Raw genomic sequence first — 23,016 nt, forward strand, 5'->3', positions numbered from 1 at the left:
GATAAACAGGGTTCTATTGTACTTGATATAAATATAAGAGATGTGGAACTAAAGATCACAGAGCTAATTGCAAATAGATTTTGAGGGTGGATCGTTATAGGAAGGGGAGTTAGGCATTGGAAAAACTTACCAAGGGAGATGTTCACTAAATTTCCAATTTCTTTGCAATCATTTAAGAAAAAGCTAGGAAAACAACAGATAGGGAATCTGCCACCTGATTGACTGATTGATTGATTGATTGATTGATTGATTGATTGATTGATTGATTGATTGATTGATAATTCAAAGAGGCCTGTACACTCAATACTGAAAGGCATAATAGTTTACAGTGAAGAGTGTGTAATTAAAATTTACCCACTGACTTAATGATGAAGAAAATGATTATGAAGTTAAAATATTCAGTGGATCTAATTTGCAATGCCTTATTTTCTTACAACCTGATTTTAAAATAGATTAAAATGGAATAAGTATTGCTTTTGAAGTGAAATCATATAGGGCCTATTTCATTCAAGTTAAAAGTTTAAAAAACATTAAAAACACACAAAGACAGACTAAATGATAGCCAAAAGAATAAAAACACAGTTAAGAATAACATGAAAATTAAAAACAAATAGAAACTCCACTTTTAAACATGGTAAAACAGGCCACCATCCCTCATAAATGGATGATGAGCTCTAATGACTGCTCATCATCTTGTAGAATGCAGGAGATGGTACTCAGAAGTTTTAGACTACAGCACACATGGGCCAGGTTATAAGGATGTGTACCACGGTCAAATAACTGCCGCAAGTACACGCCAGAGGCAGGGAACTTTCTCCCTTCAGTAAGTAGGAGTGCGTTGCTATACCACGGCCGATCCGAAGATGACATTATACCACTGCTTCTCTCCAAGCAACCCGATGAGTAGTCTTCCATACCTTCGAAGTTTCTTTAATCATTCTAAACTTATTTGAAAGAGGGGTGGCCTGCCACTCAATCTCCCTATATATTATCAACTGTCTCAGCTGAGAATGAATATCAATGACTGGAACCTTGTAGGCCTATGCAAAATGAAGGCCTACCTACTCCTGAAAAGGTCAAAGATTTTTCTGAATTTTTAAAAGTATTAAGTTATTCTGTTACTATAACCCCAAACTATTGTCCCTTATATACAAATGGACTAAAAATAACTGTAAACAATTTTTCTTATTTCCATATTTGTTACTTTGGCTACACATAACATATTAAAAATCTACAGTATATTACCGGTAACTCTATTTCTAAGCATAAGAGAGGGTGAGTAAATGTGAATATTAGTCAACAGTTTGAACAGTCACTAAATGAATTAAATACATTGCTGTTCACTGTCTTGAATGTGTTATTTAGAAATAAAACAAAATAGACATGACTGTAAACAGATGCACATGATATGCCAAAAGTACTAAACATTCAAATTCTAAAATATTCTCTTTGCAACTTACCTGAGGATAAGTTGAGACTTCTCTCAAGTAACTATATTTTTCAAGCTTAAGTATGAATTCCATATGTCCAAATGTTTGTATGAGAGGTATTACTTCCAGCATATTGATCTTGGCTAGATGGAGAATTTGTTTAATATCAGACCTAGAATAGGCATTATAAGCGGGAATGTCCTGCAAAGTGCCATTGTAAGGAAACATATCCTCATATTCGATGAGAAGTCCTGTAGCTCCTAACTTGCGAAATAAAGGAAATAATTCTTCAAAATAGGAAATTTTTGGAGGAGCTCCTTTTAAATCCAAATGAACAATACGGTCACCAGAAAACAGCTTATTTTCACTCCATTTTATATCATTATTTTCTGCATCTAAATTGCTCATGATATGGACCTTTTCATTAGGTAGCATCAGTTTTCTGCCTATTCTGTCATCTTGTGATCTTACTCGTATATCAGCCATAATACGTGCTTCTGATTCTTTCTGTTTTGCAATATGTTTCGGACTCTGTGTCATAGACGAGACTTCGCTAATATCCTCCAACTTATGAACTAGTGAATGTGATGTTTGCATACTGTGATCTCTCTCTTTTTCAAACGCAGGACTTACTTCATCACTTGCCGATATTCTAAATAATATCAATACGAGGGTAATAATCGTCATACCCACAACAGTCATTTGCGTTTTGGTTCGAATTCGGAACATTTTCACGTATTATAATATAACCTCTTTCAACAGTTATTTAACAACCAAACATTCTAAGATGTTTCTAATAAGGATATCATTCTAGCATCCAGAAGGAATTGTGGAACTGGTGTCAAAAGTTCCATATTTATATTATCACATCTGATATAAATGATAATTCACTTAAAATTTAAACGTTACACACTCATCAACTTGCTCACCAGTCGCACAATTTTTCAATTTTTTGTTATGTAGCCCACTAGGTAGCACAATATTGTTCGCACTCAGGGTAGCCAACTACGAGAGGGTATCCATCATAATGAGCTCTCATTAGTAACATTTTAGTCTAAAGCATGAACATTTTGATGCAATGAGTTTACTTTGGGATACTTATTCTGCTGTGCATCATACTTCAAGAGAATGTTGTTACATCTTTATAAGTTGATCAAGTTACGTTTACTGTCTGAATCCTATTGGTACTTCTGTACATCGTCACGTCAGCTGCCAAGAACAGCTGTGACTGACAACAATATTGTATGAGTGGATCCTGATAGGTATCGTTCAGTTGTGGAACGATCTCCAAGGAGTGAAGGTTGAAGTGATAGGAATATACGGCGGGGGATTCGGTTTACTGGCAGCATATGTTACAATTCACCGCTCTACAATGAATGTAATACTTGGAGGCATAGAAGGGTAAGTAAGTTATAAAATCTTGTTGCGATTTACAGGTTTTTTTTCTTTTTGCTGCAAAACAGATTTATCAAAAACAAAAAGACTATTCAAGATATTACTGATTCGACCACAACGTCAAATATATAGTAACGTTGTCACTACTTCTGAGCAAGAGTTGTTGAAGCATTGGAGTAAATTTTGTTCCTAACAGTTGTGCACTTTGCAAGCATGGCCCATATGTTAAAATATTTTGTTCTCAAACTCTGGATGTCGTTGCTCCGGTAAGCGTAGAACTTTTTGTGTCAATCAGTGCAGTCACGATCGACCGATTTCTGTGCTTCTGATGTGAGTGAAGTCAGAAAAAAAAGGCGAGTGAAAAGTGATCCTAGATAGGAAACATTTGTTACTTCCGTCACTATTTTGTATTTGCCTGAGATAAAATATTGTTTAAGCTGTTTAAAATGCAACGTTTAAAAACGGGGCATAATTAATTAGTGTTAGTATAATTTTTGTTCAAAAGATCATCATTCAACTGACAGAAAATATAATACATTGTACGAGTACCGGTAGGCCTATGCTATTGCCCTTAAAGTGTTTGTTTATTTATTTATTTATTTATTTATTTAGCGCATGGCACTCAAAATACAACATCACAATAATATACAAACTATATCTTATACTGGCATCTGTATTAGTTATATACGGTAGTCTGTCACATCGACCATCAACCCATCAATGTCATGAAGACGTTCAAATCTCATAAGTTCAATTTTGACACTTCTCTCACTGTTCTGTTTTGTTTCTCTACACCACAATCTCATTCTTTTATCCAGGTCAAGTTCGACAGAGGGTTAGTATGAAAGAAATCTTCATTGGCCCCAGGCCAGGGATATTAATCATTTACAATTAAACACCCCTGACCCAGCCGGGAATCGAACCCGGGGCCGCCGGGTGACAGGCGGACCCGTTGCCCCGTACACCGCGGGGCCGGACATTTGTACATTTAGTCATAAAAAGTGAAGTAAAATGTTGCCTCTATTTAAACCATCTCCAACATGTGAAGCTAGATATAGGGGTTCGTATAGTATGTCAGGTCAGAATAAGGAACTAAAAGTACAGTACAGTATCAAAATATTAAGGAAACCCCATTCATTGTATATAGGTTATCCAAATATTAGCATGGCATAAAATCTAATCACTACACCATTTTCTACATTTATTTGTAACTACCTGATGTACCCGTGCATCGCTACGGAATCCTACTCTGTATACAGAATTCTAAATGAAGTAGTGTACACGTTGTGAATAAGATTTTATTACCTACATTACATAACTCTTAGTTTTGCCAGTAAAACACGACGGGAAGGTCGCCAAACGTCGTTTCTCATGTGAAGACCGTTTAGGGAGTTTTCAGTGTATTGGCAGGCCCCTCTTGCCTGCTGCCGGTCACAATATTGATTTGGACATTTTTCATTATAATGGCGTAAAGAGAGACAAGAGAATCAAAGAAGAGCACAAAAGAAGACAATATACCAAGGCTAATTCCAACCAAAATAAGACAATGACGTTAGTATTCATGTTGGATACAACATTAACCGACTGGAATGTCATGGTTAAAAGCAATGCTCTCATACGAAATGTTCTATCAAGGTAAAAACGGCACAGTTTCTCACTTTTCACAAACAGCACTGTACTATTCACAGGCTGCCGTTCAAACCGTGCCAAGTTTCAGAAATGGAAAGATCCAGCCACAAACATCGCTGAACAACTGCTATACTATTGTCCTTTAAGTGAGCAACCTCCACATTCCTATAACATACAGTAGCGGCGATTAGTGGGGGGCGAGAGGGAGGGCAGCTGCACCCCCACTTTGTGGATAATTTTTTTCCACTTTAGCCAACTGAAACTAGGAATTATTAAAACAAGCAATTTGTACAAGCCCTGTTGTCTTATCATGTTTATTTTCTTTAATTATTAAACAAATTATTAGCGGAAATAGGCAAAAAATATCATTCGTCGCGGCTAACCGATCTGTACAGTACCACAGCAAGTATTAATAGTGGAGACTTAGCATGCGCTGTGAGCAAGGGTAGCAGGGGTATATTTCTTGCCAAGGTTTGAGATTTGTTTCACCCGCTTGCCGCGCGCATTCGTCAGTTTGGCAGTCTCTTTAGTGTCTGTTAGTTTGTTAAATACTAAATTATTTTAATTGTGTAATCATGCCGTACCTATTTAATTATAATACATGTGTAATATTATACCTTTGGCATAGGTTTTATTGTATAATATTGAATCAAAATCTGAAAAAAAAACTATTATTACCGCGCTTAAGTTGGTAAACTGTCAACCTTTGCGCTCTATCGAAATTTTCACAGAGAATATCAAAAAACTTGTCATTTTATACCTTTTTTTTCCTTTCTGTTTTGACGTATATACCTCCCCGCTATATTCCACAAATTGGGTAGTTTTTGTTTTGTGTATAATTTTTTACCCCACCACTTCTAACTCCCAATCGCCGCTACTGCGTATAACATAATTATAACATAGCAGGGATAGAATAACTGGAATACTGTGATGAATCAGGGTTTTGCATACCAGTAATCATTGTTCATAGGTGGTGCTTACGTGACGATATTTATTGTGTCTATTTATTATAACTTGTTTAGAAGAATATCTGAGAGTTCGGAAAAGTCAAGTCTTCGTTGAGGATGCCTAGGCGAGTACGAAATGAAAATTTTAAAAAAAGTGTGACTCAAGAAGGGTTTGAACCCTCTCGTCTCCAAGTAGCCTACCCAGGTTCATACGCCACGCATAATTCCACGCAGCTACTAATAATTTCGTCTGGCTACTTCTAGCCGAGTGCAGCCCTTGTAAGGCAGACCCTCCGATGAGGGTGGGCGGCATCTGCCATGAGTAGGTAACTGCGTGTTATTGTGGTGGAGGATAGTGTTATGTGTGGTGTGTGAGATGCAGGGATGTTGGGGACAGCACAAACACCCAGCCCCCCGGGCCATTGGATTCGAACCCGGGACCTTCTGAACCGAAGGCCATTACGCTGACCATTCCGCCAACGAGTCGGACCACGCAGTTACTAATTCCCCAGTTACTTACCGCCAATATTTAGGCAGGTCGATCTACTCGGTTAGATAATTCCCTTCGCTCACGCGGCCCGCAGCAATAATGTCACATCGGACATGAACGGCAACAGAAGAGACAATCAATAAATACTGATCTGCATTTAGGACAGTCGCCCAGATGGCAGATTCCCTATCTGTTGTTTTCCTAGCTTTTTCTTAAATGATTTCAAAGAAATTGGAAATTTATTGAACATCTTCCTTCCCTAACTCCCCTTCCTATAAACGAATATTTGCCCCAATTTGTTCTCTTGAATTCCAACTTTATCTTCATATTGTGATCTTTCCTACTTTTAAAGACATCACTCAAAGTTATTCGTCTACAGTACTGATGTCATTCCACGCCATCTCTCCGCTGACAGCTCGGAACATACCACTTAGTCAAGCAGCTCTTCTTTCTCCCACTTCTTCCTAACCCAAACTTTGCAACATTTTTGTAACGCTACTCTTTTGTCGGAAACCACCCAGAACAAATAGAGCTGCTTTTCTTTCGATTTTTTTTTTTCTCCAGTTCTTGAATCAAGAAATCCTGGTGAGGGTCCCATACACTGGAACCATACTCTAGTTGAGATCTTACCAGAGACTTGCATGCCCTCTCCCGTACGACTTTCCTACAACCCCTAAACACCCTCATAACCATGTGCAGAGACCTGTACTCTTTAATTACAATCCGATTTATGTGATTACCCCAATGAAGATCTTTCCTTATATTATCACCCAGATACCTACAGTGATCCCCATAAGGAACTTTCACAACCTTGGCAACAGTGTAATTTATCTGACCCGCCTAATTTGGGGGCCGCGACTATAGTGAAAATAGACGGACACTGGTTGCCATGGTTACAATGGTGTCGGAAAGTGGTGGTGGTGATTGTTTTACGAGGAAGTACAATTAGGCAACCATCCTCTATGTAATACTAATCAGAGGGGAAAACTGGTAGGGATCCGACACTTCGAAAAATGAAGCTATCGGCCAAAGGAAGACAAGTGCCACGAAGGACGTGAAAAATGAAAGGCTTCCTAGGCCTCGAGTGCTCTAATACCGTCGGGGTCGGAAAAGAACAAAAGTTGACCAAGGGAGGCCGGATAGGATAGATGAAAGTGAGGAGCCTGGAACAAGTGGGAGCAATGTCAGGACTCGGCTAAGGGCCAACCCACGCTTCCAAGTTCAGAGCCCCTGGGGGCCCTTTTAGTAGCTTCTTACGACAGGCAGGGGTTACCGTGGGTATTATTCTACCGCCCCCACCCACGGGGGGTTGGTCTCGGGAAATTGATGCCGCTAATTTAATTTTCTTTTTTTTTTCTTTTGTTATACGTTGCTTTACGTCGCACCGACAGTCTACAGATAGGCCTTACGGTGACGATGGGATAGGGAACGGGTAAGAGTGGGAAAGAAACGGCCGTGGCCTTAATTACGGTACGGCCTGGCGCGAAAATGGTAAATCACGGAAAACCATCTTCAGGGCTGCCGACAGTGGGGTTCGAACCCACTATCTCCCGAATGCAAGCTCACAGCTGCGCGCCAACTCACTCGGTACGCTAATACCAGATAGACTCCCATATCCATGTTAATAACAAGTTTCATGAAAATCCCTCTATCCATTTTCCCGTGATACTGTAACAGACAGAAATTAAACTGAACCAGCCATAGGCTATTCTTTATCCTGTCCGATACAAAAACCAAGTACCAGGTTAATAATTGGAGAAATACAGACAGAAGGACGATTACACATATACGGGGTGATTCCCGAAAAAAGGTAACCGAAATTTATTATTATTCTATCGATTTTGGCCAGCTGTGGACCACGTAAATAACTCCTCATGATTTAAACTTTCTTTGGCGCCAGTACTCCTTCATCCTCCTGCTTGCTGCTTCTTTTCTTTCAGCCGTCCATTGTTGTTTCTTCTTGGTCGCTGTTTCTGGCTCTAGGAAACCCTTAAATGTGTGTAGCTTGTTTCTGAAGGTGGTTCTATTGTGGATGTCTTGATGTGTGATGTTCATTTCTTGCAAATCCTTCTTCGTGTTAACAAACCATTTTTCATAAGAGCTGCCTTTCCTATTGGGCTTATTGAAGTGGTTAAAGAATTTATGAAAACTAAAGTCAGTCAGTCCGGCCATTCTATCCGGTCGATTTCCTTCATTCTTTTTTTAACTGAAAGGTATTTATGCACAGATTTGTCATCAGGTACTATAAATCACGTATCTTCCGCCTTCCTCAAATTATTTGATTTTTCATTTTTTTTTTTTTGTCTTTGAAGTAATCGTATCTTTGATTCTAACTGAGGCACGCTGTTTTGGTCTAAAAACACTCAGTGGATCAAGCGATTTCTTTTGAGGTAATAACTACTTAAATTGGTAGATTCTGAGAAAAGTTATGAGTACATTTGTCTCCATGAGGAAGATCTTTTGAGGGACTTTTTAACATTTCGGCGCGTAGTGTTGTTCCAAGAAACGTTTAATTCAATTTCTTTGTGTGATGTATTTTCAAGTGTTTTGTTGACATAATATTACATTCTATTACCACAGCAAATCATGTGCTTTATTTCATTTACTCGAAACTTTGCAAATACATCCGTGAGGATAGTAACGAACAACACCATACTTTGTGCATTGCGGGCGGAAAACTGCTAGTTATTTTCTAATTATGTCATTAATTCAATTCAGTTTTGTTACGCAGTTGTCCATTGTTTGACGAGTCCACACTCTCAGTAAGCTCTCCGCTGATGTTTTGTAACTATCTCGATATTCTCCCGAGGGTGTGGTAGACTACACTGGAGTGTGTCCGAAGCACTGTTTTTGTTTAGTACGGTAATCCCCACAAAAAATGCATTACACACTGACAGATCAGGATTTTGTGCAGCATATGGAAAATCTGTGCCTCCTAAAATTTACCGACCAGGGAACATTCTTGCAGTAGCCATCCATTCCCTCGGCCAGTATGGCCGGTAACCCCATCTTGTTGAAAACACTTGCTTGTCCATGTCAAGATTGTGTAGCTCAGAGAATATTACCATATCCGCTCTCTGTACAGATGTGTGGTGAATAGGTCATGTTGCCCGTTTCACATTCAATGATTTTTTGTTTGGTTTTTTAATTGGGGGGGGGGGGCGTAGCCCGCTCCTCCCGTGTGGCAATCGTCCTATTCTACATTGCCTCCGACATGCTATTAGTTCTAAGAAGAAAAAGATAGCAGGGAGGAGTGGGAGTGTGATACTACAGGAGTATCTGCCTGTCCCTTGTTAACCCAGACCGTCCAGCGGCGTTTCTACACTCCGAGACCTAAGCAGCTGTACGGGAGGCGCGCGCATCAATAGCCAGTCTGAATCTCAGCTGTTAACGTGGTGTATCATTGCAACACCGTATTTTCGTACGTAAAAGTTATTTTAAGTACGAATCGGCTCGATGGGGACACGATGCATTTGTTCAGCAATTTCCTGGTGAAGTGCCACCTTCATGAGCACAGGTTCATGTAGTTGTAAATAAATTTGAAACCACTGGATCTGTGCTCAATTAAAAAATGCACGCACACGAATAGAAAAGCTAGATGGCATTGGTGCGAATCTTGAATGGTCACCGAATAAATCACTCACACAATTAGCACAAGGTATATATGAGTTTTGGTTTCTCCTGCACACAGAGCTACAAAGCTGTTACACATCAAACCGTACAGGTCTACACGGGCCCATTGTTTAAAACCTGCTGATCCAGCCACAAGAGTGAGATATTGTGAGTGGCATCTTGCATTATTGAATGATCGTTTACTCGACCCACAGCTTGTGTTCTTTTCGGATGAGGCCTGGTTTCATCTTAATGGTCCTGTGAACGGCCATAACTCTCGCTATTGGAGTGCAGAAAATCCTAATGGTATTTATGAAGTCCGTCATTATGAAGGATGACACTTCCAGCACCTTTTATAAGATAAGATGGTATACATGCTTAACGCGCGCGACGTAAGTTGGGCTGAGGCAGCTGGCATAGCGCAGAGTACAAAGACTGGGGTTTATGAGACCCTGTACGGTCCAATGATACAGTGGCTAGACACTGCAGCCCATATTGTAACTTTTTCGGTGGAGGAAACGGCAGTTCTGCTTCTTGACATGTCCGCTGAGAAGCACATGTCATTCGGCAGACCACCACCAATTTCGGAGATAATGAGGATCTTCGTACACGCACGTTAGAAAACGTGCACAATAACGCACGCGTCTTTTGAAGTCTACTTCTTTCAGCGCGTGGAATACCTGCAGTCGATATGATTGCTCTCCAATATCCGCAAGCATGCGTTGAACAGTAGAGCAAGCTATATCAAGCTCTCCTGATATGACATTCCGTTTTCTTGCCAGAAACTGAGAACTTTTCCATCATCCGTCCTGTATTGTCATTGAATCTGGTGGTTCCTGACCTTCCAGGCCTTCCTTAATTATGATTACCAACGTTATCTGTACTCCTAAACATTTCCACACATTGAAGAGAGGTCAACGAAACGTCTCCTCAAAATCAGACAGCACAGTTTGCAGAGATGGCCCCCTTCTTTCTTCCAGCACCATAGCTGCGCATACAGTATAATGTTCTACCGCCCACGCACGTTCCGCTATGGTGTACTGTGGCATCATTAACTCCTCAGATCTGTAACAAAAATGCATTGAGTTAATGACATTATTAGAAAGAGGTTTCGGTTGCTTTTCTTTTCAGCTCTGTATATATAGTTAACAAGGAGGGGGATAGCGACATAGCGTTACCCAGTAACGATATCTCGGGAGAAAAAAAAAAAAACAAGTGTCATATTGAAGGGGGTTGAGACTGACACGTATTAAATGTGTGTTACTTAGCTGTTACAGGTGCTGTGTTGTTCTAAGAAATGTATGTATATATGTCGAACCCTTGTCCCGTTTTTCTACGGGGTCTGGTCTGAAGTGAGTTGAATCTCGTAGCAAGTTTTTACGACCGGATGCCCTTTCTGATATCAACCTCATCAGAGGTGTTAATAAAATGAATTACGTTATATGATAGTAGGAAGGGAAAGGGTGAAGCACGGTACGGCACATAGCCTATTCCTGTCGACTGGTGGTGGTGGTGGTGGTGATTATTGTTTTAAGAGGAAGTACAACTGGGCAACCATCCTCTATATAACACTAATCAGAGAGAAAAATGGAAGGGGTCCGACACTTCGAAAAATGAAGGTATCGGCCAAAGGAAGACAAGGGCCACGAAGGGCGTGAAAATGAAAGACTCCCTAGGCCTCCATACGTAATACCGTCGGGGTCTGAAAAGAACAAGAGTTGACCAAGAGAGGTCGGATAGGATGGATGAAAGTGAGGAGCCTGGCACAAGTAAGTGGAAGCAATGCCAGGACTCAGCTGAGGGCCCCGTGCTCGCCAACCCACGCTCCAAAGTTCAGAGCCCCTGGGGCTTCCTGTCGACTAGCACTAGGGTGTCTGCTCAAGGTTTAACATCCCCATAGGACAGACGAATCACAATCAACAGTGTCATAAGCTCTCACTCGATATAAACAATGCGGAGAGGTTTGAAATTTAGTCCAGGCTTTTGGCACGCTTGGTTTTACGTCGCACTAAGTACTTTTGATGGTTTTCGGAGACGCGGAGATGCCGGAATTTTGTCTCACAGCAGTTCTTTCACGTGCCAGTAAATCTATCGACACGACATTGACGTATTTGAGCATCTTCAAATACCACCGGACTGAGCCGGGATCGAACTTGCCAAGTTGTGGTCCGAAGGCCAGCGCCTCAACCCGGCGGGGGGTTCGATTCCAGACCGGGTCGGAGACTTAAACTTCATCTGGCTATTTTCTCTGACTCGGGGGTTCATCATGTCAATTCGCAATTAATAAAAGAAACCGCTTTTCCTTTTGCGAAAATCAAATGATCATAAATGGATCTCGGGCAGTGCTATCCACCAACGGCTGCTAGTTTCAGATTAATTATTGGCGTGTGGTCTCCAGAGAGCCCTGGTGTAGGTTGTTCGATTTGACGCCGTATAGGCGACCTGCGCGTCTGTCAGGATGGGACCCTAATGCTAAAAACGCCACGAACACCCAGCCCCCGAGCCGTAGAAATTAACTAATGAAAGTTAAAATCTCCGACCCGACCGAGAATCGAACCCGAGACCCGTTGAACCAACATGCTAACCATTTAGCCACGGAGCCGGACTAGTTTCAAATGGTAAGGAGCCATAAGACATAACCTGCACGGTTGCTGGGTAACATTCCTTACATCGCTGCCTGCACGGTTGCCGGGTAACATACCTTACATCACTGCCTGCACAGTTACTAGGTAACATACCTTACATAACAGCCTACACGGTTGCTAGATAACATACCTTATATCACTGCTGCACGGTTGCTAGGTAACATACCTTACATCACAGCCTGCACGGTTGCTAGGTAACATGCCTTACATCACTACTGCACGGTTGCTAGGTAACATATCTTACATCACTGCTGCACGGTTACTAGGTAATATAGCTTACATCACAGACTGCACGGTTGTTAGGTAACATACCTTACATCATTGTTGCACGGTTACTAGGTAACATACCTTACATCACAGCCTGCACGGTTGCTAGGTAAGATGCCTTACTTCACAGCCTGCACGGTTGCTAGGTAACATGCCTTACTTCACAGCCTGCACGGTTGCTAGGTAACATACCTTACATCGCTGCCTGCACGGTTGCTGGGTAACATACCTTACATCACTGCTGCACGGTTGCTAGGTAACATACCTTACATCACAGCCTGCACGGTTGCTAGGTAACATGCCTTACTTTACAGCCTACACGGTTGCTAGTTAACATGCCTTACATCACTGCCTGCACGGTTGCTGGGTAACATACCTTACATCACTGCTGCACGGTTGCTAGGTAACATACTTTACATCACAGCCTGCATGGTTGCTAGGTAACATGCCTTACTTCACAGCCTGCACGGTTGCTGGGTAACATACCTTACATCACTGCTTGCACGGTTGCTAGGTAACATACCTTACATCGCTCCCTGCACGGTTGCTGGGTAACATACCTTACATCACTGCCTGCACAGTTGCTAGGTAACATACATTACATCACAGCCTGCACGGTTCCTAGGTAACATACCTTACATCACTGCTGCACGGTTGCTAGGTAACATACCTTACGTCACTGCTGCACGGTTGCTGGGTAACATAGCTTACGGTTGTTAGGTAACATACCTTACATCACTGCCGCACGGTTGCTAGGTAACACACCTCACATCACTGCTGCACGATTGCTAGTTAACATACCTTACATCACTGCTGCACGGTTGCTAGTTAACATACCTTACATCACTGCTGCACGGTTGCTAGTTAACATACCTTACATCATTGCTGCACGGTTGCTAGGTAACATACCTTACATCACAGCCTGCGCAGTTGCTACGTAACATGCCTTACATCACTGCTGCACGGTTGCTAGGTAACATACCTTACATCACTGCTGCACGGTTGCTAGTTAACATACCTTACATCACAGCCTGCAGAGTTGCTAGGTAACATACCTTACATCACTGCTGCACGGTTGCTAGGTAACATACCTTACATCACTGCTACACGGTTGCTAGTTAACATACCTTACATCACAGTCTGCACAGTTGCTAGGTAACATACCTTACATCACTGCCTGCGCAGTTGCTAGGTAACATACCTTACATCACTGCCTGCGCAGTTGCTAGGTAACATACCTTACATCACTGCCTGCGCAGTTGCTAGGTAACATACCTTACACCACAGCCTGCGCAGTTGCTATGTAACATACCTTACATCACTGCCGCACGGTTGCTAATTAACATACCTTACATCACTGCTGCACGGTTGCTAGGTAACATACCTTACATCACTGCCTGCGCATTTGCTAGGTAACATACCTTACACCACAGCCTGCGCAGTTGCTATGTAACATACCTTACATCACTGCTGCACGGTTGCTAGGTAACATACCTTACATCACTGCTGCACGGTTGCTAGGTAACATACCTTACACCACAGCCTGCGCAGTTGCTAGGTAACATACTGTACCAGGAAAGCCTAGGTCCTGGTCCATAGTTATCAAAAGAAATGTTGTCTCAGCATATAAGATCCGTCCGACGTACGAACATCTAAGTAAAAGAATGTTCCAGTATGTACCAGACTCCACGAGTGCGCTAGGCGGAGTCAAGTGACGTCACCTGTCGTTCAAAGCTCACCTCCCCTAGAGATATTTCTCGAAAATATCTTTTTCGCGAGTTTTCAACGCCTGTACCAATTTTAATGGAACAAACGCTAAATTGTAGCGGACGTCATGAAAACTAACCTCTATAAATTCCAAATTAATCCATCCTAGGGTTGCTGAGTTACAATGATTTAAAATCTAACAGAAATTACGCACTCACGGTCACATGACCGAGAGAAACTACCCCTCCCAGCACCAGCTATATATGCCACTGGGTCAAGGCTAACAGGTAGTTGTGTGGTGAGTTGAGTTCAGTTCATTGCAAGCAGTCCAGTCTAGCAGTGCAGTATGTGTATGAGTAAGAGAGAGGGGAGACTGGCTCTCACATAGTATGTTCGTGCAGTCTCGAAGACAGTACTTTTCATCGTGTTTCGCGGAGACGAAATTACGGGCTAGTAAATCGCCATCGTACTTGAGAAAAAAAAGACGTCGCACCGTAAGTAGTCTATTGTGCCGCGACTATGATATAACTTACAGACATTTCAAAGTATAACACGTACGAAATCAGTGAAGTTCGAAGTTATATATTGGACATTCACAACATGACGTGTGGACTTAATTAATTGCACACAATATTAAATTACCAACACAAACTGTCGTGTACAGTAACTTTAACTACTCTAGAACTTATTTTCTAACATAGCACATCCTTGGACTATGTCTTTTTATTTATGTGCCATATTAGGACTTGACGTGTTACAGTGATAAACTTAGTGAAAGTTAAGAACTTTTTCTAAAATAAGATAGTTCTATCAACATTAGAGAATCATTGTTATCTGCCAGGACAACGATTTAAAGACTGTGGTTAGAGACGGTCATGAGAAATATTACGTGTTTGCACTGTGTTGGACGTTCTCAGTGACAGTTTAAAATAGTATTTTCTTTTGCAACAAGGACTGTGATCACTCATTGGACGTCCTAAAATTAACATAGTATCTGTAAATACTACTTGCATGTTCCGTGTGTTAAGATCATTTCCACGAGCAGCAGAAATCTTCAGAAAATTCTACAAGATCCAACTACCTTCAACATCATTTCATCTATGACGTCAACACGGTTTCTTCGTGGAACTTCAAGTTCGAGTCATCATCCGCACCCGCGGAATGTTCCAGATTCTCATCAGTATTCGTAAGCCAAGTTTTGTTTAAATAAGTGAGTAGTCACAAACTGACTTTCTTTTTTTTTTTCTTTCTTACCAATCGTGAACAGTGGTTTAACCAGTGCTGCGTGTGACGATACTCGTAGTTTTCCACCATTACTCAAAATTCATCTTTTAATGATAAATCTATTTTCAAAATCTATTTCACATAAGAAAGACTCTAGGAGTTTCAAGTGTTCTATGTTTCAAGGCTCACAAACTGAGAAACTCTCAACAGAAGTTCAAATTCTTATTTTCAATTATACGTGTGTTCATGCCATGTCATAATACTTAGAAAGACTTCAGGTGAAAAACTGACACTTTATGTTTTCGCAAAAGACTATTGGATCTGTGACATTTATTTATTTTCACAAATTGCATTCAAGAAGATTTACGTTAACCCTTTTGATTTCAACAAATTATTTGCATTCTATATCGACATTGCAGGGTGATGAATTGATTAATATTATTAATAAATTGTTTGAAAAAGGGTATAACCATCTATTATTCGCCCTGCGAGTCTATCCTGCTCTGTACCGGCTCCAAAAACCAACTTCCACTACCTGAGATCCTTCTCATGCCTTACGCCCCGAACTTTTACTGGTACAATACCTTACATCACTGCTGCACGGTTGCTAGTTAACATACCTTACATCACTGCTGCGCAGTTGCTATTTAACATACCTTACATCACAGTTGCTAGGTAACATACCTTACATCACTGCCTGCACAGTTTCCAGGTAACATACCTTATATCACTGCCTGCACTGCTGCTAGGTAACATACTTTACACCACAGCCTGCACAGTTACTAGGTAACATACCTTACATCACTGCTGCACGGTTGCTAGTTAACATACCTTACATCACTGCTGCACGGTTGCTAGTTAACATACCTTACATCAATGCTGCACGGTTCCTAGTTAACATACCTTACATCACTGCTGCACGGTTGCTAGTTAACATACCTTGCATCACTGCCTGCGCAGTTGCTAGGTAACATACCTTACATCACTGCCTGCACAGTTTCTATGTAACATACGTTACATCACAGCCTGCGCAGTTGCTAGGTAACATACCTTACATCACAGCCTGCGCAGTTGCTAGTTAACATACCTTACACCACAGCCTACGCAGTTGCTAGTTAACATACCTTACATCACAGCCTGCGCAGTTGCTAGGTAACATACCTTACATCACAGCCTGCGCAGTTTCTAGGTAACATACCTTACATCACTGCCTGCACAGTTTCTAGGTAACATACCTTACATCACAGCCTGCGCAGTTTCTAGGTAACATACCTTACATCACTGCCTGCACTGCTGCTAGGTAACATACTTTACACCACAGCCTGCACAGTTACTAGGTAACATACCTTACATCACTGCTGCACGGTTGCTAGTTAACATACCTTACATCACTGCTGCACGGTTGCTAGTTAACATACCTTACATCAATGCTGCACGGTTCCTAGTTAACATACCTTACATCACTGCTGCACGGTTGCTAGTTAACATACCTTGCATCACTGCCTGCGCAGTTGCTAGGTAACATACCTTACATCACTGCCTGCACAGTTTCTATGTAACATACGTTACATCACAGCCTGCGCAGTTGCTAGGTAACATACCTTACATCACAGCCTGCGCAGTTGCTAGTTAACATACCTTACACCACAGCCTACGCAGTTGCTAGTTAACATACCTTACATCACAGCCTGCGCAGTTGCTAGGTAACATACCTTACATCACAGCCTGCGCAGTTTCTAGGTAACATACCTTACATCACTGCCTGCACAGTTTCTAGGTAACATACCTTACATCACAGCCTGCGCAGTTTCTAGGTAACATACCTTACATCACTGCCTGTGCAGTTTCTAGGTAACATACCTTACATCACAGCCTGCGCAGTTGCTAGGTAACATACCTTACTCCACAGCCTGCGCATTTGCTAGTTAACATACCTTACATCATAGCCTGCGCAGTTTCTAGGTAACATACCTTACATCACTGCCTGCGCAGTTGCTAGGTAACATACCTTACTCCACAGCCTGCGCATTTGCTAGTTAACATACCTTACATCTTAGCCTGCGCAGTTTCTAGGTAACATACCTTACATAACTGCCTGCGCAGTTGCTAGGTAACATACCTTACATAACAGCCTACACGGTTGCTAGATAACATACCTTATATCACTGCTGCACGTTTGCTAGGTAACATACCTTACATCACTGCCTGCATGGTTGCTAGGTAACATACCTTACATCACAGCCTGCGCAGTTGCTAGGTAACATACCTTACATCACTGCCTGCACAGTTTCTAGGTAACATACCTTACATCACTGCCTGCACAGTTTCTAGGTAACATACCTTACATCACAGCTGCGCAGTTGCTAGGTAACATACCTTACACCACAGCCTGCGCAGTTGCTAGTTAACATACCTTACATCACAGCCTGCGCAGTTGCTAGTTAACATACCTTACACCACAGCCTGCGCAGTTGCTAGGTAACATACCTTACATCACTGCCTGCACAGTTTCTAGGTAACATACCTTACATCACAGCCTGCCCAGTTTCTAGGTAACATACCTTACATCACAGTCTGCCCAGTTCATAGGTAACATACCTTACATCACTGCCTGTGCAGTTTCTAGGTAACATACCTTACATCACAGCCTGCGCAGTTGCTAGGTAACATACCTTACTCCACAGCCTGCGCATTTGCTAGTTAACATACCTTACATCTTAGCCTGCGCAGTTTCTAGGTAACATACCTTACATAACTGCCTGCGCAGTTGCTAGGTAACATACCTTACATAACAGCCTACACGGTTGCTAGATAACATACCTTATATCACTGCTGCACGTTTGCTAGGTAACATACCTTACATCACTGCCTGCATGGTTGCTAGGTAACATACCTTACATCACAGCCTGCGCAGTTGCTAGGTAACATACCTTACACCACAGCCTGCGCAGTTGCTAGTTAACATACCTTACACCACAGCCTGCGCAGTTGCTAGGTAACATACCTTACATCACTGCCTGCACAGTTTCTAGGTAACATACCTTACATCACAGCCTGCCCAGTTTCTAGGTAACATACCTTACATCACTGCCTGTGCAGTTTCTAGGTAACATACCTTACATCACAGCCTGCGCAGTTGCTAGGTAACATACCTTACATCACTGCCTGCACAGTTCCTAGGTAACATACCTTATATCACTGCCTGCACTGCTGCTAGGTAACATACTTTACACCACAGCCTGCACAGTTGCTAGGTAACATACCTTACATCAGTGCTGCACGGTTGCTAGTTAACATACCTTACATCATTGCTGCACGGTTGCTAGTTAACATACCTTACATCAATGCTGCACGGTTGCTAGTTAACATACCTTACATCACTGCTGCACGGTTGCTAGTTAACATACCTTACATCACTGCCTGCGCAGTTGCTAGGTAACATACCTTACATCACTGCCTGCACAGTTTCTATGTAACATACCTTACATCACTGCCTGCACAGTTTGTATGTAACATACCTTACATCACAGCCTGCGCAGTTGCTAGGTAACATACCTTACATCACTGCCTGCACAGTTTGTATGTAACATACCTTACATCACAGCCTGCGCAGTTGCTAGGTAACATACCTTACATCACAGCCTGCGCAGTTGCTATTAACATACCTTACACCACAGCCTGCGCAGTTGCTAGTTAACATACCTTACATCACAGCCTGCGCAGTTGCTAGGTAACATACCTTATATCACTGCCTGCACTGCTGCTAGGTAACATACTTTACACCACAGCCTGCACAGTTACTAGGTAACATACCTTACATCACTGCCTGCACAGTTTGTATGTAACATACCTTACATCACAGCCTGCGCAGTTGCTAGGTAACATACCTTACATCACAGCCTGCGCAGTTGCTATTAACATACCTTACACCACAGCCTGCGCAGTTGCTAGTTAACATACCTTACATCACATCCTGCGCAGTTGCTAGGTAACATACCTTACATCACAGCCTGCGCAGTTTCTAGGTAACATACCTTACATCACAGCCTGCGCAGTTTCTATGTAACATACCTTACACCACAGCCTGCGCAGTTTCTAGGTAACATACTTTACATCACAGCCTGCGCAGTTTCTAGGTAACATACCTTACATCACAGCCTGCGCAGTTTCTAGGTAACATACCTTACATCACAGCCTGCGCAATTTTTAGGTAACATACCTTACATCACAGCCTGCGCAGTTTCTAGGTAACATACTTTACACCACAGCCTGCACAGTTGCTAGGTAACTTACCTTACATCACTGCCTGTGCAGTTTCTAGGTAACATGCCTTACATCACTGCCTGCGCAGTTTCTAGGTAACATACCTTACACCACAGCCTGCGCAGTTGCTAGGTAACATACCTTACATCACTGCCTGCACAGTTTCTAGGTAACATACCTTACATCACAGCCTGCCCAGTTTCTAGGTAACATACCTTACATCACTGCCTGTGCAGTTTCTAGGTAACATACCTTACATCACAGCCTGCGCAGTTGCTAGGTAACATACCTTACATCACTGCCTGAACAGTTTCTAGGTAACATACCTTATATCACTGCCTGCACTGCTGCTAGGTAACATACTTTACACCACAGCCTGCACAGTTGCTAGGTAACATACCTTACATCAATGCTGCACGGTTGCTAGTTAACATGCCTTACATCAATGCTGCACGGTTGCTAGTTAACATACCTTACACCACAGCCGGCACAGTTGCTAGGTAACATACCTTACATCACTGCCTGCACAGTTGCTAGGTAACATACTTTACATCACAGCCTGCGCAGTTTCTAGGTAACATACCTTACATCACAGCCTGCGCAGTTTCTAGGTAACATACCTTACACCACAGCCTGCGCAGTTGCTAGTTAACTTACCTTACTCCACAGCCAGCGCAGTTGCTAGGTAACTTACCTTACATCACAGCCTGCGCAGTTTCTAGGTAACATACCTTACATCACTGCCTGCACAGTTTCTAGGTAACATACCTTACATCACAGCCTGCGCAGTTTCTAGGTAACATACCTTACATCACTGCCTGTGCAGTTTCTAGGCAACATACCTTACATCACAGCCTGCGCAGTTGCTAGGTAACATACCTTACTACACAGCCTGCGCATTTGCTAGTTAACATACCTTACATCATAGCCTGCGCAGTTTCTAGTTAACATACCTTACATCACTGCCTGCGCAGTTGCTAGGTAACATACCTTACATAACAGCCTACACGGTTGCTAGATAACATACCTTATATCACTGCTGCACGTTTGCTAGGTAACATACCTTACATCACTGCCTGCATGGTTGCTAGGTAACATACCTTACACCACAGCCTGCGCAGTTGCTACGTAACATACCTTATATCACTGCTGCACGTTTGCTAGGTAACATACCTTACATCACTGCCTGCATGGTTGCTAGGTAACATACCTTACACCACAGCCTGCGCAGTTGCTACGTAACATACCTTACATCACTGCCTGCACAGGTTCTAGGTAACATACCTTACACCACAGCCTGCGCAGTTGCTAGGTAACATACCTTACATCACAGGCTGCGCAGTTGCTAGTTAATATACCTTACACCACAGCCTGCGCAGTTGCTAGGTAACATACCTTACATCACTGCCTGCACAGTTTCTAGGTAACATACCTTACATCACAGCCTGCCCAGTTTCTAGGTAACATACCTTACATCACAGCCTGCCCAGTTCCTAGGTAACATACCTTACATCACTGCCTGTGCATTTTCTAGGTAACATACCTTACATCACAGCCTGCGCAGTTGCTAGGTAACATACCTTACTCCACAGCCTGCGCATTTGCTAGTTAACATACCTTACATCTTAGCCTGCGCAGTTTCTAGGTAACATACCTTACATCACTGCCTGCGCAGTTGCTAGGTAACATACCTTACATAACAGCCTACACGGTTGCTAGATAACATACCTTATATCACTGCTGCACGTTTGCTAGGTAACATACCTTACATCACTGCCTGCATGGTTCCTAGGTAACATACCTTACATCACAGCCTGCGCAGTTGCTAGGTAACATACCTTACACCACAGCCTGCGCAGTTGCTAGTTAACATACCTTACACCACAGCCTGCGCAGTTGCTAGGTAACATACCTTACACCACAGCCTGGGCAGTTGCTAGGTAACATACCTTACATCACTGCCTGCACAGTTTCTAGGTAACATACCTTACATCACAGCCTGCCCAGTTTCTAGGTAACATACCTTACATCACTGCCTGTGCAGTTTCTAGGTAACATACCTTACATCACAGCCTGCGCAGTTGCTAGGTAACATACCTTATATCACTGCCTGCACAGTTCCTAGGTAACATACCTTATATCACTGCCTGCACTGCTGCTAGGTAACATACTTTACACCACAGCCTGCACAGTTGCTAGGTAACATACCTTACATCAGTGCTGCACGGTTGCTAGTTAACATACCTTACATCAATGCTGCACGGTTGCTAGTTAACATACCTTACACCACAGCCTGCACAGTTGCTAGGTAACATACCTTACATCACTGCCTGCACAGTTGCTAGGTAACATACATTACATCACAGCCTGCGCAGTTTCTAGGTAACATACCTTACATCACAGCCTGCGCAGTTTCTAGGTAACATACTTTACACCACAGCCTGCGCAGTTGCTAGTTAACATACCTTACTCCACAGCCTGCGCAGTTGCTAGGTAACTTACCTTACATCACTGCCCGCACAGTTTCTAGGTAACATGCCTTACATCACTGCCTGCGCAGTTTCTAGGTAACATACCTTACACCACAGCCTGCACAGTTGCTAGGTAACATATCTTACATCATAGCCTGCGCAGTATCTAGGTAACATACATTACACCACAGCCTGCACAGTTGCTAGGTAACATACCTTACATCATAGCCTGCGCAGTTTCTAGGTAACATACCTTACATCACTGCCTGCGCAGTTGCTAGGTAACATACCTTACATAACAGCCTACACGGTTGCTAGATAACATACCTTATATCACTGCTGCACGGTTGCTAGGTAACATACATTACATCACTGCCTGCATGGTTGCTAGGTAACATACCTTACACCACAGCCTGCGCAGTTGCTAGGTAACATACCTTACATCACTGCCTGCACAGTTTCTAGGTAACATACCTTACATCACAGCCTGCGCAGTTTCTAGGTAACATACCTTACATCACTGCCTGCGCAGTTTCTAGGTAACATACCTTACATCACAGCCTGCGCAGTTGCTAGTTAACATACCTTACACCACAGCCTGCGCAGTTGCTAGGTAACATACCTTACATCACTGCCTGCACAGTTTCTAGGTAACATACCTTACATCACAGCCTGCGCAGTTGCTAGGTAACATACGTTACATCACTGCCTGCACAGTATCTAGGTAACATACCTTATATCACTGCCTGCACTGCTGCTAGGTAACATACTTTACACCACAGCCTGCACAGTTGCTAGGTAACATACCTTACATCAATGCTGCACGGTTGCTAGTTAACATACCTTACATCAATGCTGCACGGTTGCTAGTTAACATACCTTACACCACAGCCGGCACAGTTGCTAGGTAACATACCTTACATCACTGCCTGCACA

The 23,016-nt window shown here is 42.5% G+C and overlaps 2 protein-coding genes across 2 annotated transcripts in view; one reads left to right on the plus strand and one right to left on the minus strand.

Annotated features, from left to right (window-relative positions):
* Window positions 1–2,377, minus strand: part of LOC136883595 (hexosaminidase D) — a 113,924-nt gene extending 111,547 nt beyond the window's left edge. The window contains exon 1 of the mRNA XM_067155982.2: window positions 1,461–2,377. Coding sequence (XP_067012083.2) covers window positions 1,461–2,159 — 699 coding nt within the window. The 5' untranslated portion in view covers window positions 2,160–2,377. The remainder of the gene's footprint in view (window positions 1–1,460) is intronic.
* A 326-nt stretch (window positions 2,378–2,703) lies between these two features.
* Window positions 2,704–23,016, plus strand: part of Nagk (N-acetylglucosamine kinase) — a 259,336-nt gene continuing 239,023 nt past the window's right edge. Inside the window, exon 1 of the mRNA XM_067155983.2 lies at window positions 2,704–2,831. Coding sequence (XP_067012084.1) covers window positions 2,803–2,831 — 29 coding nt within the window. The 5' untranslated portion in view covers window positions 2,704–2,802. The remainder of the gene's footprint in view (window positions 2,832–23,016) is intronic.

Source organism: Anabrus simplex, chromosome 1, assembly GCF_040414725.1.
Source record: "Anabrus simplex isolate iqAnaSimp1 chromosome 1, ASM4041472v1, whole genome shotgun sequence".
Taxonomy (NCBI): domain Eukaryota; kingdom Metazoa; phylum Arthropoda; class Insecta; order Orthoptera; family Tettigoniidae; genus Anabrus; species Anabrus simplex.